This window comes from Xenopus tropicalis, chromosome 9 (assembly GCF_000004195.4).
Source record: "Xenopus tropicalis strain Nigerian chromosome 9, UCB_Xtro_10.0, whole genome shotgun sequence".
NCBI lineage: Eukaryota > Metazoa > Chordata > Amphibia > Anura > Pipidae > Xenopus > Xenopus tropicalis.
This window is the reverse complement of record NC_030685.2, coordinates 24,385,576-24,399,888: the sequence shown is the minus strand read 5'-3', so window position 1 is coordinate 24,399,888 and position 14,313 is coordinate 24,385,576. Positions and strand designations below refer to the sequence as shown.

The 14,313-nt window shown below is 40.3% G+C and overlaps 1 protein-coding gene and 1 long non-coding RNA gene across 2 annotated transcripts; both read right to left on the bottom strand.

The window, feature by feature from the left end:
* Window positions 1-3,411: 3,411 nt before the first annotated feature.
* LOC116407500 lies at window positions 3,412-4,120 on the bottom strand. The gene is made up of 3 exons (XR_004220363.1): window positions 3,922-4,120; window positions 3,740-3,797; window positions 3,412-3,592 (listed from the first exon to the last, which is right to left on the bottom strand). It is a non-coding gene; the product is annotated as an uncharacterized LOC116407500 (long non-coding RNA).
* A 29-nt stretch (window positions 4,121-4,149) lies between these two features.
* Window positions 4,150-5,273, bottom strand: LOC116407499 (serine/threonine-protein kinase N1-like). Its single transcript, XM_031892765.1, has 3 exons — window positions 5,132-5,273; window positions 4,970-5,050; window positions 4,150-4,779 (listed from the first exon to the last, which is right to left on the bottom strand). The coding sequence occupies exons 1-3, from the start codon at window positions 5,246-5,248 to the stop codon at window positions 4,597-4,599; spliced, it is 381 nt and encodes a 126-aa protein (XP_031748625.1). The 5' UTR covers window positions 5,249-5,273; the 3' UTR covers window positions 4,150-4,596.
* Window positions 5,274-14,313: the final 9,040 nt, after the last annotated feature.

Below are 14,313 nucleotides of genomic sequence, written 5' to 3'. Positions count from 1 at the left end.
ATTTATTGAGCTCCAATATGAAAATACATTCTGACTGACTTGAAATATTTGGTGCGAAATGAAAGTAAGTTGGTTCTTACCTTGGTACTAGACATTTCGTTTCGCAGACGGTAACATAATCTGCAACATTTTTGCTGTGGAAACATTTTATTTATTTTTATTTATTTATTTTTTTAAATGGTGCAATTATTTGTTTTTATTCAACATAATCTGCAACATTTTTTCTGTGGAAATATTTTATTTATTTTTATTTATTTATTTTTTTAAATGGTGCAATTATTTGTTTTTATTCAACATGTGCATCTACTATTGTGTTTCAGTAACTGAACTTATTAAGGTTTATCTGTAAGAATGTGGGCTCACCTGCAGGTACTGTTGTTCCACCATTAGGCTGTTCCTCCACAACTTGTTGATGTTGGGGAATCTGATATCCATTTCGTACCAATGAGGCTTCTCATGTGTATCTGGGGCAATCTGCAGTTTTTAAACAGGGGTCCTGACCCCAGTTGCCAGAAAATTATTGCTCCTTGAGGCTACAGTTTCATTGTTATTCCTACTTTTTGTTCTTTATTTTCTATTCAGGCCCTATTTATATACCAGTCTCTTATCCAAACCACTGCCTGGTTGCTAAGGTAACTTGGACCCTAGCAACAGAAGAGCTGCTGAACTGAAAATGAAATAAGTTAAAAACTACAAATATTAAAAAAATGAAGACCAATTGCAAATTGTCTCAGAATATTACTCTCTACATTAAACGTTAACTAGAGGTGTACAACCCCTTTAAACAGCAGGGACACAAATAAGTAAATTTTATATATTACAACTACTGGGACTTTCATATTGTACGTTGCATTGCCCACTGTGTGCCATCCAGTGTTGAACTGGGGTGGCAGGGGCCCACGTTCCTAATTATTTTTCCTCCTGTCCTCACTCAGCCTCTTTATTCTTCTAGTCTGTTTTATTCACATAATAAACTATACTGCTAGCTAATACATTATGTTTGGGTAAGCTATTAGTGGCTGAAGTGCCCAGTATAGGAGGAGACTTTCAAAGCATGAGGGTCAGAGGGAGAGATTTGAGCTTTTTAGCAGGGAAGAGGGTTGCTGGTTTCTTAATTGTCACTGGTTGCAAAAACTTGTTTTATGATTAACCCCCTTACTGCTGTTAGGGCTTTTTACTATGCCTTATAATACCTCTATGATCCCAACTCAACAGCAGTAAAGGGGTTAATCTGAATTATAATTCATATAACAAGTTTTATCAACCAGTGACAACTAAGGAGCCAACAACCCTCTTCCTTATGCTGAAAGCTGCAAACATTATTTCTCTAAACGTATATGTCGTTATGACAAACTTTCCTTAACACTGACAGATGCAGTGTGCCTAACAGAGTGGTATAAATAATAGTGTTTATTGGGGGCCTTATCTGCTATTGGTTTGTTACCTTAAGACAAATAGCTACAGATTCCTTGGACGTTGGCAGGCTAGCATATTGGTTAATAGAGCTGTAACTGCTTTGTCCTTATTTACTACTTCAGGTATGGGATCCCTTATCCGGAAACCCGTTATCCAGAAAGCTCAGAATTACGGAAAGGCCATCTCCCATAGACTCCATTATAAGCAAATAATTCTAATTTTTAAAAATTTCTTTTTTCTCTGTAATAATAAAACAGAACCTTGTACTTGATTCCAACTAAGATATAATTAATCCTTACTGGAGGCAAAACAAGCCTATTGGGTTTATTCAATATTTAAATGATTTTTAATAGACTTTAGTTATGGAGATCCAAATTACGGAAAGATCCCTTATCCGGAAGACCCCAGGTCCCAAGCATTCTGGATAACAGGTCCCATACCTGTACTACAACTCCTCTGGACTAGATACTAGACCCTCCTTCTCTGTTCGGCTTTGGCATAATCAAAAGGTGGCAACCCTTGTTGACGTTCAGTTTACTGTTGGTGTCTTGATGAAATGGGCATTTGTCTGCTTTAAAATCTATAATGCATAAAGAATGTTTGCTTTAGAGTTTTCTATTTTTCAGTAATTACAGACAAGCCATTAGAGATGGTGGGTGCTGACTTACTCTTTACCTGCTTTCTGTCTCAGCACAGCAAGGAGGAGTCCAGCCTCACTGCTCTACCCTTTCTGATAATATGTCTATATTTCCTCACAGGAACTGTATGGGCTGCTCTGATATAGGGAGCTCTATAAGGAAATTGGTGTGTGTAAGTTATTTATTAGCTGTAACACACTATATAGGGTTTTTCTTATATTCTTGTAGTTGTTCAATTTCATCAGAAGCCAATTTACCAGAGCAGGGCCAAGAGGGGAGGTACCCCACCAGTCACTGTCTAACCAACTCCACCTTTGCTCGCCATTACCAGGCTGCTCCCATACCCACCAGCCTACCCAGTATAGTGGGGACATATGGAAACCATGCTGCAAATTTTTTTCTGGGAATTGCACCCCACCTGCCCAGTTGCATTTAAAGGCACATGCATATGTTGCCTACCCCTAATTCCAACCCTGCAATTAACCTGCCTATATATTTGTTTTCATTCACCACTCTGGTGTCCTGTTGCCTCCAACATAAACCTCCCTTTTACCCCTGCACTTCCTGTAATGTATAACCTTTACACTGGGTCTCTTCCCTTTGTATCAGTGTAAATGTACTGACATCCCTTTCTGTTTCCCTGCAGGGAAGGTTGGCACTTTATGATGCCACCTGAGATTCAAGTAAATACAAAGAGCATGGTCTTCAAAAATAGAATTTTTTATTTTTGCAAATTACATTGTTCTTATTACATCAAATATAATTTTAGGTTTAATAAATAGGCAAAAGGGACATTTGCCCAGGTCCATCAGGATAGGGTGGCTGCCATAGACCTTTTTATCTGAAATAACGTTTGAATGCAGCATCACCCATAAATTACTTGTCATGTTAATCAGGTGACATGGCTCCTCAGCTCATCCTGTCATTTCTCCCCATTTCTGGATTGGGTTGCACATAAGACGCCTGGTGGAGCTCGGCAGCAATGGCTTCTTCCTGGCCGAGGTTCCTCAGAGAGCTCAGTAGGGGGTTAAATGAGATTTCCTTTCCCTGCAGCCGCACCATCTCATACCTGGAATATAAACAGAAAGTATTAAATATAAATGGTCATTAAGGGGAACTATTGTGAAAATGTAATATCAGCTTCAACTCTTTGTAATTAGAAACATTTTTAGTATAATCAATTTCCATTATTTACAGTTTCTGACAAATCAAATTCCTCTTCTCTATCCCCTCTCAGTAATCTGTCTCTCCCCATGCAGGGGTCGGTGGGGTAGTGAAGAGTAACTTGGTAATTTCAGAAAAAGTACCATATTTATTATATATAGAAAGTTTCTTATTTCCATAAGATAAAGCTTATATTAAATTTCAATTTTCACAGTAGTTCCCCTTTAATTATAACCCAGGTTGATGTAAAAGAAAATTAATTCTAAAAAACTTGAAATATATGAGAGCAGCTCCTTCTTATCCCGGGTCCCTAGGAGAGCGCAGGGGAGAACTCGATAAGATTTCCTTTGACCGCAGTCGCCTCCATCTCACTCCTGAGAAACAGAAACACAGCAGCAATTTCATCTAAACGCCCATTAAACCTGAGATACAAGTTGGTCCAATATGAAAATACATTCTGACTGACTTGAAATATTTGGTTTGAAATTTTTGTATTTGAAATGTAAGATCTGGTTTCTTACCTTGGTACTAGATATTTCTTGTCTGACGCAGACGGTAACATAATCTACAACATTTTTTCTGTGGAAACAATTTTTTTTTTTTTTAAATTGTGCAATTATTTGTTTTTATTCAACATGTGCATCTGCTATTGTGTTTTAGTAACTGAACTTATTAAGGTTTATCTGTAAGAACGTGGGCTCACCTGCAGGTACTGTTGTTCCACCATTAGGCTGTTCCTCCACAACTTGTTGATGTTCTGATAGTGAATCTGATATCCATTTCGTACCAATGGGGCTTCTCATGTGTATCTGGGTCAGGCCCGGGGTGGCAATCTGTAGATTCTGGCAAATGCCACAGGGGGCTGTTTGGATCTCTTTGTACTTGAAATGCCAGGGTCTCTATTGAATCTCAGTCCAGACCTGATATAGGTTAAGTCCTCCCAGTGCGCTCCAGTCATATATTTGCCCCTTCCAACAGTCTGTATCTCACTCATTGACTCTTGAATGACTCTGCTCTTCAGGGCTGATGTACAGATACTCTGGAGCCACCTGCAGATACTGTTGTTCCACCATTAGGCTGTTCCTTTACAATCAGGTCAGGCCCGGGGTGGCAATCTGTAGATTCAGGCAAATGCCACAGGGGGCTGTTTGGATCTCTGTACTTGAAATGCCGGGGTCTCTTTTGGATCTCAGTCCAGAACTCTGCTCTTTAGGGCTGACGTACAGATACTTTGGCGCCACCATTAGACTGTTCCTTCAGAAACTGATGACTTGGGGCATCTGATGTTAACTTTAAGTCAATGGGGCTTTTGATTTGTATATGGACTGGCCCTCCACCCGCCCTTTCCAGTCATATATCTGCCCCTTGCAATTGCCTCTCACTCAGCTGAATAGTCGAATCCTTCAAATAACGCTTGTGCTTCTGCTGATATCGCTTCAGCTGGTGGCATTAATCCCCAGGCTTGGCATTCAGATTGCCTGGTACTCTCTGTAAGGCCACTGACATCTGGTTTAAATGGAGGCATCAGTTCTCTTTCAAGAAATTCTTCCCAATCAATATCCTGTAAAATAGGTGAAATTACATAGTGAGTATCTAACCTGAAAGGCTCTAGAATATTGTAACAGATTGTATGTAACAGATTATTCTGTTACATACAAACACTGACAGATACAGGGGGAAAAGGGTTTTGCTCATTAGAGCTTCCTACTGTATTCCTGGCTTGATGCACAATAATTACAATAAAAACTTACTTCAAAGAATTCATGGGCTTTAACCTCTTCAGCACCAGTCTCGCTGGATCCGAGGCGATGACATGGATTTTTCTCCAGTAACTACAATAAAGGTAAAATCAGTGTTAAATTGACAGAACCATCAGGCCCCATCCCAGTCCCACAGCCAAATCATCCACTTACTCTTAGTATTAGGCACTGAGCTTCCTCTGACAATTCCTCTGTCAGGGCAGGTTTGTCGTTCCTGATGCTCTCAAATAATTCCATGTCATCTTCTGCATCAAATGGGAACTGAAACATGAAATATTTATTTGTTAAACCAGTGTTCTAATTTAATTTCATTAAAGTACTACTTTAAAATCCCATTTATCATTATAATGGCTGTGATAGCTGATTTCTAGGCATTATGCTTACCTGGAACATGAGCATGACATATACTAGCACCTATAGCTATTGGCCCAGCCAGTTTGGTGCAGTCTCACTAACACTAGTTCATCCTAAGACCACGAGAGGAGACCAAACCAGTAGAAAACAACACATTCTCCTGCCTCGTTATAAAAACACAAGGCTTTTTTTTTTGCTTTTATTTTTAAAAGATAGAAATGCTTCCAGATTCCCCTGTGCATTAACCCCTTCTTATACGTTCATAACAGCACTAGCTTTTTAATGTACAATTTGTTATTTCCAATGCCTAATTTATAAAGATTATTACCATACAGACCAGAACCCACCCCCAAGATGCTCCCACCTTGTGACCATTCTCTCTCGTTTAACCTTTATGATGATTTTACCCACAATACACTTTCCACATGGTTATAACATCTTGTGAATATTAATCAAAACACACATCCAGTCCATTGACTGTTGCCAAACCCCAATAGCGGTGCATTTGCATAGGCCCCTGCAGCTTAGAGACATATGAGCAGTTACAATAAGTGACAGTCTGCATCCTGATGGGAAGTTACATCCCTTCATTGGCATCTACGTGAGTCTTATAAGTAAAAAAGTCACCATTACCCCCAATAATTCTATTTTAAAGCATAAAAGTAAAAAAGACTTCAATTTTTTAAAAGAAGGGGTTACTGCATGTAGAATCTGTAAAAGTGCCAATTTGTTAGAGTGAAACTGCATCCTCCACTAATAATGCTTCTCTCCTGGACAGAATTCCTGGGAGTCGCTTCCCTGTATAAGTCCGTTAATGCTCCCAAACACTTAGGGGCACATTTACTAATCCTCGAATCCGAATGGGAAAAAAACGGATTGGAAACGAAAATTTTGCGATTTTTTCGTCGCTGTTGTTTTGTATTTGTCGCGACTTTTTTGGGTGCCGTCACGACTTTATCGTATTTTGTGCAATTATTCCGTCGAAAAAGTCGCGACAATTCGCGAACAAGTCGTGACGGCGACGAAAAAGTCGCGACAATTAGCAAAAAAGTTACGACAGCGTCGAACCAATCGCAAAAATACCGATCATTACGAAAAAAACGCATTCGGACATTCGTGGATTAGTTAATATGCCCCTTAGTGTAGCGCCAGCCGGGCACAGCCTCAATGCCTGAAGTGACTGCACTGGAACATGGTAGGGCGGCTCCTTATTCATATATCCAGCTCTCTGTGCTATCCTGCCAGCAGACAAGCTCATCAGGTTGGAACCAAAGAGCGATCTCTCACTGGGCGCTCTCCCTGGAGTCACTGCCGTGTATAACATTCCTGAGGGGGAAACAGAGGAACCCCATGAGCATGTAGGGAAATAAAGAGGGATGCAAAGAATCCTAAAAAGCAGAGTAGCGCGGTGGGGTTACCGGGTGTCACCTCATGCCACTTGATTTTCTCTTCCCAGTGATCTCGTGCTAGAAGCATGCTCAGTTGAAGATGATCTGGACCTAGCATCAGGTGCACATGTTCCAGGTCAGCAACCAGTCAGTGAAGAGAACATTAAGTGGTGTGAGATGGTGCCCACCAAATCCACAACTCCACTGAGGGTCTGTGGTGGTGCTGCTCAGGGAGGGGTAGTGCTGAGATTCTCAGTAATCATGTCACAAATGGCTCAAAAACCCCTTTGCTTTCCTGCTTCCCTTATTGCTATGCCCTAGTGCCACCCCTTAATGCCATCCACAAGGCAGAAGAGCACTGCACAGATCCTACCCACGACTCTCTCAACCTAATTAAAAAGTCTGTTTGTGTTCATATTTACATTTAAAATCAGAGATACTTCCAGTTAATCTCTATCTCCTTGTTGCTTTATAATGCCAAAGATGTTTCTGTATTAAGTGTTACCTATGCTACCCAGAGCTCTGGCATACACCAGGTACTTGAAGCTCAGCTTATTAACGCGGCATCTATTAGTAGTCCATTTAATGACAGTGGCTCAATGCTGCTACCTCCAAACTCTGGGAACCTACCTGCCAACATCTACACAGAAATCCCCTTGGATTGTGCCTGGCAAAGAATGAGCATACAGAGCGATAAATAAAGCAACCAATAACCGATACAAGAGGTGAAGAGGCCCTGCCCAAAAGAGCTTACAATCTACAAGGAGAAAGGGTTAAGACACAAGGTGTGGGAATGGGCAAGATCAGAATTAAGCAATGTGAGAGGCACAGGTTATTGCTTTTAGCAGCACAATGCGGTTATGTTAAATAAATGTATTTTTAGAGATCTCTTGAAGGCAGAGAGATTGGGAGAAAGTCTGACAGATTGTGGGAGCGAATTCCAGAGAAGGGGGGCAGCCATTGCAAAGTCTTGAATGTGAGTGTGTGAGGGGGGAATGAGAGGTAATAACACATGCTATAAAAGAATGAAGGGATGTCAAGTCTAAGAAAAAACCTAAATAGATTTTCTGCAGGTTTAACTGCCATCTTGTGGCCTTTTGTTAAATTGCACAGGCTTAAAGGGCACGTAAACCCAAATATTAATTTGTTACTAATAAAAGAATTTAATTCTAAGCAACAAAAAAAGAAATCAGAAGTGCAAACATGGGTGGGGAGAAGGAACTGTCCTGGTCTCTTCATCAGCAGCACAGTGCTCTTCATCTTGTACAGTATGTAGGTATGAGTATGGTATTAACATTGGCTACTGTCTGCATTTGTTAAAGCTGAATTTGATACTCCAGAAATCATAATGAAAGAAGTTTAAAGAGTAATAATGATACATTTTGTTCCAGGTTTAGTAACCACTAGCAACCAGTTATCGGGTAGCACTTACTGGTTAGCAACCCGGCGCCGCTCCAGTGCATGCTCCCCCCACCCCCCTGCTGTGCCCACACTGTGCTGCAGGGGAGTTGGGGAATATACACTGGAGTGGTGCTGACAATCGGCAGTGGGGGACGAGGGCCCATAATAGGGGTAGGCAAAGGAAGAGGTACGTGCCTAGAGCCCCCCTTTCCCCCATGCTTGCACTGTAGGCATGTGCTTTTTATGCCTACCCCTAGTTCCGGCCCTGCTGGTTACATAATTGAATTGAAGTAGTATGTTGCCGCTTTTATTGCTGTGCCTTGCATTAGTATTTGCCATCTTGTAATTTTTCCACATTTATAAAATGGATGGATTTAATTTGATCTCCAACTTTCAGCACAATACTATAATGCCAGGGGACAGGGCACTTCTTTGGCTAAAGGCATGTGGGGAGATTTATCGCCCATGGTTAATTGTGGGAAAACATTCATGGCTCTTTGTCTTACAGAGTCACCCGAAGTTTCTTGCTGATCAGTGCTTTGTTGTACTCAGGTGTCCAATACATGGGAACCCCGTGCCAGGGTATTCCAGCAGGATAAAATACAGACCAGGTGTGTCCATCGACTTCAACAATTACATTGTGCTGTATAGATATGCTGTGGTTTCACTATGGTTTTCTCTATGGAAGACTTTCTTGGCATAATCACTGTGGTTAAGTTGAACTGCCTTATGGTTCTGTCTTTGATGGGGCATTTGGAGAAATCTTTTTGCCCATTTCCCATGTCAGGGGTTGCTGGCACTGGGCTCCCTGGTAATGAATTTATATAAAAATGTAGCTGAAAATGCTTCAGTCAAAGAACATGCAAATGTTATTAAAAAGAAATTACAATACAGTTTTAAAGGGGATGTTTATATTTAAATGATCTTTTAGTATGATGTAGATTTTGATATTCTGAGACAATTTGCATTGGTCATTTTTTAAAATTTTTTTCTGCTTTTTCGGTTATTTAGCATTTAGTTCAACAGGTCCTTAGTTTGGAATTCCAGCAGCTATCTGGTTTCTAGGGTCTTATTTACCCTTGCAACCAGGCAGTGGTTTAAATTAGAGACTCAAAGATAAATAGGAGAGGGAATAGGAAGACAAGTATTACAAAGTAGTAAGCTGGATAGGGGCAGAACAGGAATGGATAGGGGCAGAACAGGAATGGATAGGGGCAGAACAGGAATGGATAGGGGCAGAACAGGAATGAATAGGGGTAGAACAGGAATGGATAGGGGCGGAACAGGAATGGATAGGGGTAGAACAGGAATGGATAGGGGCAGAACAGGAATGGATAGGGGCAGAACAGGAATGGATAGGGGCAGAACAGGAATGGATAGGGGTAGAACAGGAATGGATAGGGGCAGAACAGGAATGGATAGGGGCAGAACAGGAATGGATAGGGGCAGAACAGGAATGGATAGGGGCAGAACAGGAATGGATAGGGGCAGAACAGGAATGGATAGGGGCAGAACAGGAATGTGAATATTTAAAAAACTATAAAAAATAGAGGAGCAATTAGAAAGTAGAACCACCCCTTTCATATTTATTATTATATTGAAAAAATCTGCCCTCTCCCATGACGAATCCTCTTTCTGCCTCCTGCTTTATTACCAGGGAGTTTAATCCAGGCAGGAACAGATATATAAAAGAGCAGTGAAACTTAGTGGGAAAATGTAGGTCTATGTACAGGCAAATGTTATGTAACCACCTATAAGATCATTTTTTACATGCAACTTCCAGTATGTCAGTAACTACAAAAGGCTGTTGGAGGAATACTGGGAGTCACTGCTCACCCACAGCTAGATAGAGTGAGAATTTCCTTGAATGAATCTGCATCCTGAATTTAGCACAATAATCATTGGGTCTATTTGCATCTGCACAACTAAGCATTGAATAGGTATTCGATCATTCTCCCTGAAACTGTTCTGCTGCACCTTGTCAGGCATGACTATACGATCGACTATTATCCATTCTAGTCTGTTCCATTCCGGAAGTGAGGTATCTGATAGGGAACTGGAAGCGGAAGTTCAAATGAGGGAACGCAGTCGTTCATAAACTGCGCAGGTGGGGCTGGAGGCGGCTTTACCTGGGGCTGGATATAGTATATGCTTACAAAACGTTGTGTCTTTGTATTATGGTTCTTTTTCTAACAACTAAGTTTAAGTCTTCAGCCGAATGTTGTGGCTGTACTTTTGAAAAACTGGGGGGAGGTTGGAGTGGAAGCTCTCTCTCATATAACGGCGTCCCTTTCCACTTTTATTTATCAAGGGTTATAGCAATACTCACACAGAGCAGATATCAGGCAAATGCATATAAGGTAGAAAAATATGGTGTCCACCCGTATAGTCCACCTCAGCTGAGGGTGGGGAAGATAAGGACCACCAACCAGCATGGCCTCCTAGTGGAGAGTAGCCTGGCCAAGTGTCTGTATCCTCAGGGTGTCCCTTAGCAATCAAGGATCCCTCACAGTCGACTATGGATCAGGGATAGGAACTGACCTGATACCTGCCTCTTAACTGTGGTCCTGCTCTAAGGCAACAATGCCTGTAGGGAAGAATACTTCCAGCTACTTCTTACTTTCCTAGAAAGTGCTCTTATAAATTATCCTGACACTTACTATTCCTCATTCACGGGGTCCCTGTTCCCCGACTTCACTAGAGTTAGATGCAGCCTCTAGGGTACTCACTTTACTGGGGCCCTGTTGATCCCAGGCTCAGTGGAACTTCCAGCCAAAGAGGAAGACCCCCCTGCTAAGCACTATATCAGAGTGCCAAGGGAGTGGTCTCCCTGTAAACCAATAAGATACATATGCAAACTCTAAACTGATGGGGTCTTTGCCCAGTAACAGCACAAAACAAGGAAACTGCAGGGCTTAAAGCCACAGGGACATGTTAACCCTATGGGTCCCTACATGGTGTTTTATGTGTTTTCTGACACCAGAAACCTGACCACCAGAAATAATGGCATAAAATAAAATGTACTTGATAAAATCACCTTTATTTTGCACAGCTTTTTATAGCATTTTTTTGGCAAAATTGGTTTTACACAGTATAATCAATAGGCCCATTTATGTATGACACTTTACATTTTATTAATAAATGAGGCCCAAAGGTAATTGCTTGGTAGAACTTAGTCAGCATAGTACCATTTTTAAGGCAATTTGTCAACTAGAAGGCAGATTTTTACTGGAGAATGAGTTTCAACTGTTTGTTTTACCAAGCATTTTAAACACTTTTGCAGATAAATAAAGCCTTTTGTTTAAAATATGTGTCATTGAGCAGGGAATCCCTAGGAACCAGCACAGCACCTTAAGTTCTTTTGCCTCAGCTTCTGTCATTTCGAAGGAACTATAAAAAATCTTCTAGAAGAATATCTTCTGGCCTATTTAGCAGACAGGAATCACTTCCACTGTTAGAATGATTGCCGGAGACTATCATTAAACCAACATAGAGATTTCATGATCAGGCTGCAGAAACCGTGAAGACCTGTAGATGATAGTGGGCTGGGCCTTTCCTTTCAGATATAAAATATCTGGAACTTCCAGTTTGAGATACTTTTCCCCAATCTCTGTTTCTCAGCTCATTTCCTCAAATCTTGGGTAATTGCTGAACAAATTCTATCTGTATATAAGGAGGAGAGAACATTGTCATATTGCAGCCTTGCACTGATAAAGTACAGAAATAAAATCATTTATGTGAGTTGCGACAATACTAGACAATATCCTCAAGCAGAAATCATAGCTGTGCTTTTACTTTTATATTTACTTTTAAAGGTGCCATGCACTGGCCAAACCTGTATGGTATCCATCTGATCTGCCTGTGGAATGAAAGGACATACCATATGTGGAGCCACAGACGGTTTAGGCATCTTTGTATTGCCCCATTCATTTGAGCTTGACTGTGGTTCTTACATGCAACTGTTGTTTAAGTTCAAGTTATACAGGTAAGGGATCCCTTATCTGGAAACCCGTTATCCAGAAAACTCCGAATTACGGAAAGCCCGTCTCCCATAGACTCCATTTTAATCAAATAATTTAGAATTTTAAAACTGATTCCCTTTTCTCTGTAATAATAAAACAGTACCTGTACTTGATCCCAACTAAGATATAATTACCCCTTATTGGGGGCAGAACAGCCCTATTGGGTTTATTTAATGGTTAAATGATTCCCTTTTCTCTGTAATAATAAAACAGTACCTGTACTTGATCCCAACTAAGATATAATTACCCCTTATTGGGGGCAGAACAGCCCTATTGGGTTTATTTCATGGTTAAATGATTCCCTTTTCTCTGTAATAATAAAACAGTACCTGTACTTGATCCCAACTAAGATATAATTACCCCTTATTGGGGGCAGAACAGCCCTATTGGGTTTATTTCATGGTTAAATGATTCCCTTTTCTCTGTAATAATAAAACAGTACCTGTACTTGATCCCAACTAAGATATAATTACCCCTTATTGGGGGCAGAACAGCCCTATTGGGTTTATTTCATGGTTAAATGATTCCCTTTTCTCTGTAATAATAAAACAGTACCTTGTAACTGATCCCAATTAAGATATAAATAATCCTTGGATGCAAAACAATCCTGTTGGGTCACCCTTAGGGAATGCATACAGTTCTGTGACAATCACTTATTCTCTTTCCACGTGTATTATTAGCTTGTGTTTTGTAAAGTATTGTGCATTGTTGAACACTACATAGGTAGGAATGGGTTTTTGTGTTGGATCTGTTCTTTAGAGGTTTCAAATACTTAATGAAAAAGTTACAGCAAGCTGGTGCAACAATTAGGGGGCCATTTACTAACCGTTGGATTCACTTTTTCCCGATACAGATTTTTAGCTCTAAAAGTTGCAGGGGAGAAAAATTGCAACTTTTTCAAGATTTACTATGTGTCCAAATGACTAAAAATCCATAGCCAACAATTTGCCAGCTAAAACTTGCCGAGATCATGTAGAAGTCGATGGCAGATTTCCTTTCCCTTTTCCTTCTATTGCCTGGGATTTTTCTGTGCTTTTTTCCCACGCAGACTTTTTCATTTTGGATTTTTTTTGTAAATGTCAGACATTTGTGGAAATGAGTTTAGTCTAATTTTTAAAAATATGAGAAATATTAGAGTTTCAGTAAATCTGCCCCTAAGCGTGTTACAGTTGTAGAAGCAACAGCGATATATGTTAAAAACCGGCCTGCAACGTTTTGTAGATTATATCTTTCTAAATTACGAATCGCACGTTGAAAGACACATGACAAATATAAATGAGCATGTCAGAACTACTTGCTTATAAAAATGTTGAAACAATTGTAGGGGCAGTTTTATTTATTTGCCATTTTAAGCTGCCTCTGTCTTATACTTGAATATTATATGCTGGAGAGGGTTTGCCCATGGATCCTGGCTCTGTCTTCATTCCCATAAACGTACCACAGACTCAAACAGTGCTGTAGGTTCCTGAACTTGTAGCTTTAGAGAAAAACATCAAAATATTTGCTATTCTGCGAAGCATTACTTTTTCAGAAACTCTTATACACAGTGTTCTATACTGGGCTACCAAATAGTTTTTTTGGAACAGTTACCCAAGCCCGGCCCCCTGTTCTGCTGATCTGGCTGACTGCTTTCAGACTCAAAAAAATATATAACAGTAGTCGACTGTCCTCAGCCTGACTTCCGCCTGCATCCTCCAAATCCCATGATTCCCTGCACACGTGATGTCAATAAGAAAAGGAACATCGCAGTGCAGTGCAATGCATTTGGGTTATGTAGTTGCAGCATGCTGTCTGTAAGCTGTAGGGTAGTGTTATAATATGTAACATCAGTTTTCAAGTTCCTCCTCCCCGTCTGGATCTTAAACGATGCAGAAAGAGAAGAACTGTTTTGCAACTGGATTTCAGCATATAAAATGGTATTTATTCATATAGGAACAGATTATAGTGATAGGTATATTAAGGGTTTCTTTGTTGTGTAGGGCTCTTTAACAAAGTTTGGTTCAGAAGCTGCAGTTCCCCTTTAAAAATACATCAAAATTCAGGTGATCTACAATATTGTGAGTTTTAATTCTATAACTATAACTACGAAATCGTATTGTATTTTTTCTTTGGATAGAGACATACTTGGCCAGAATACAGGCCCACAGGCTAAGAATAATCAGCCTTTTAT

Coding starts and splice junctions, on each gene's coding strand:
- LOC116407499 (XM_031892765.1), bottom strand. CDS start 5,248: ATGTTTCAGTTCCCATTTGATGCAGAAGATGACATGGAATTATTTGAG. Junction 5,051..5,131: donor CTCAGTGCCTAATACTAAGA/GTAAGTGGATGA, acceptor CCTTTATTGTAG/TTACTGGAGAAAAATCCATG. Junction 4,780..4,969: donor AAGCCCATGAATTCTTTGAA/GTAAGTTTTTAT, acceptor CCTATTTTACAG/GATATTGATTGGGAAGAATT.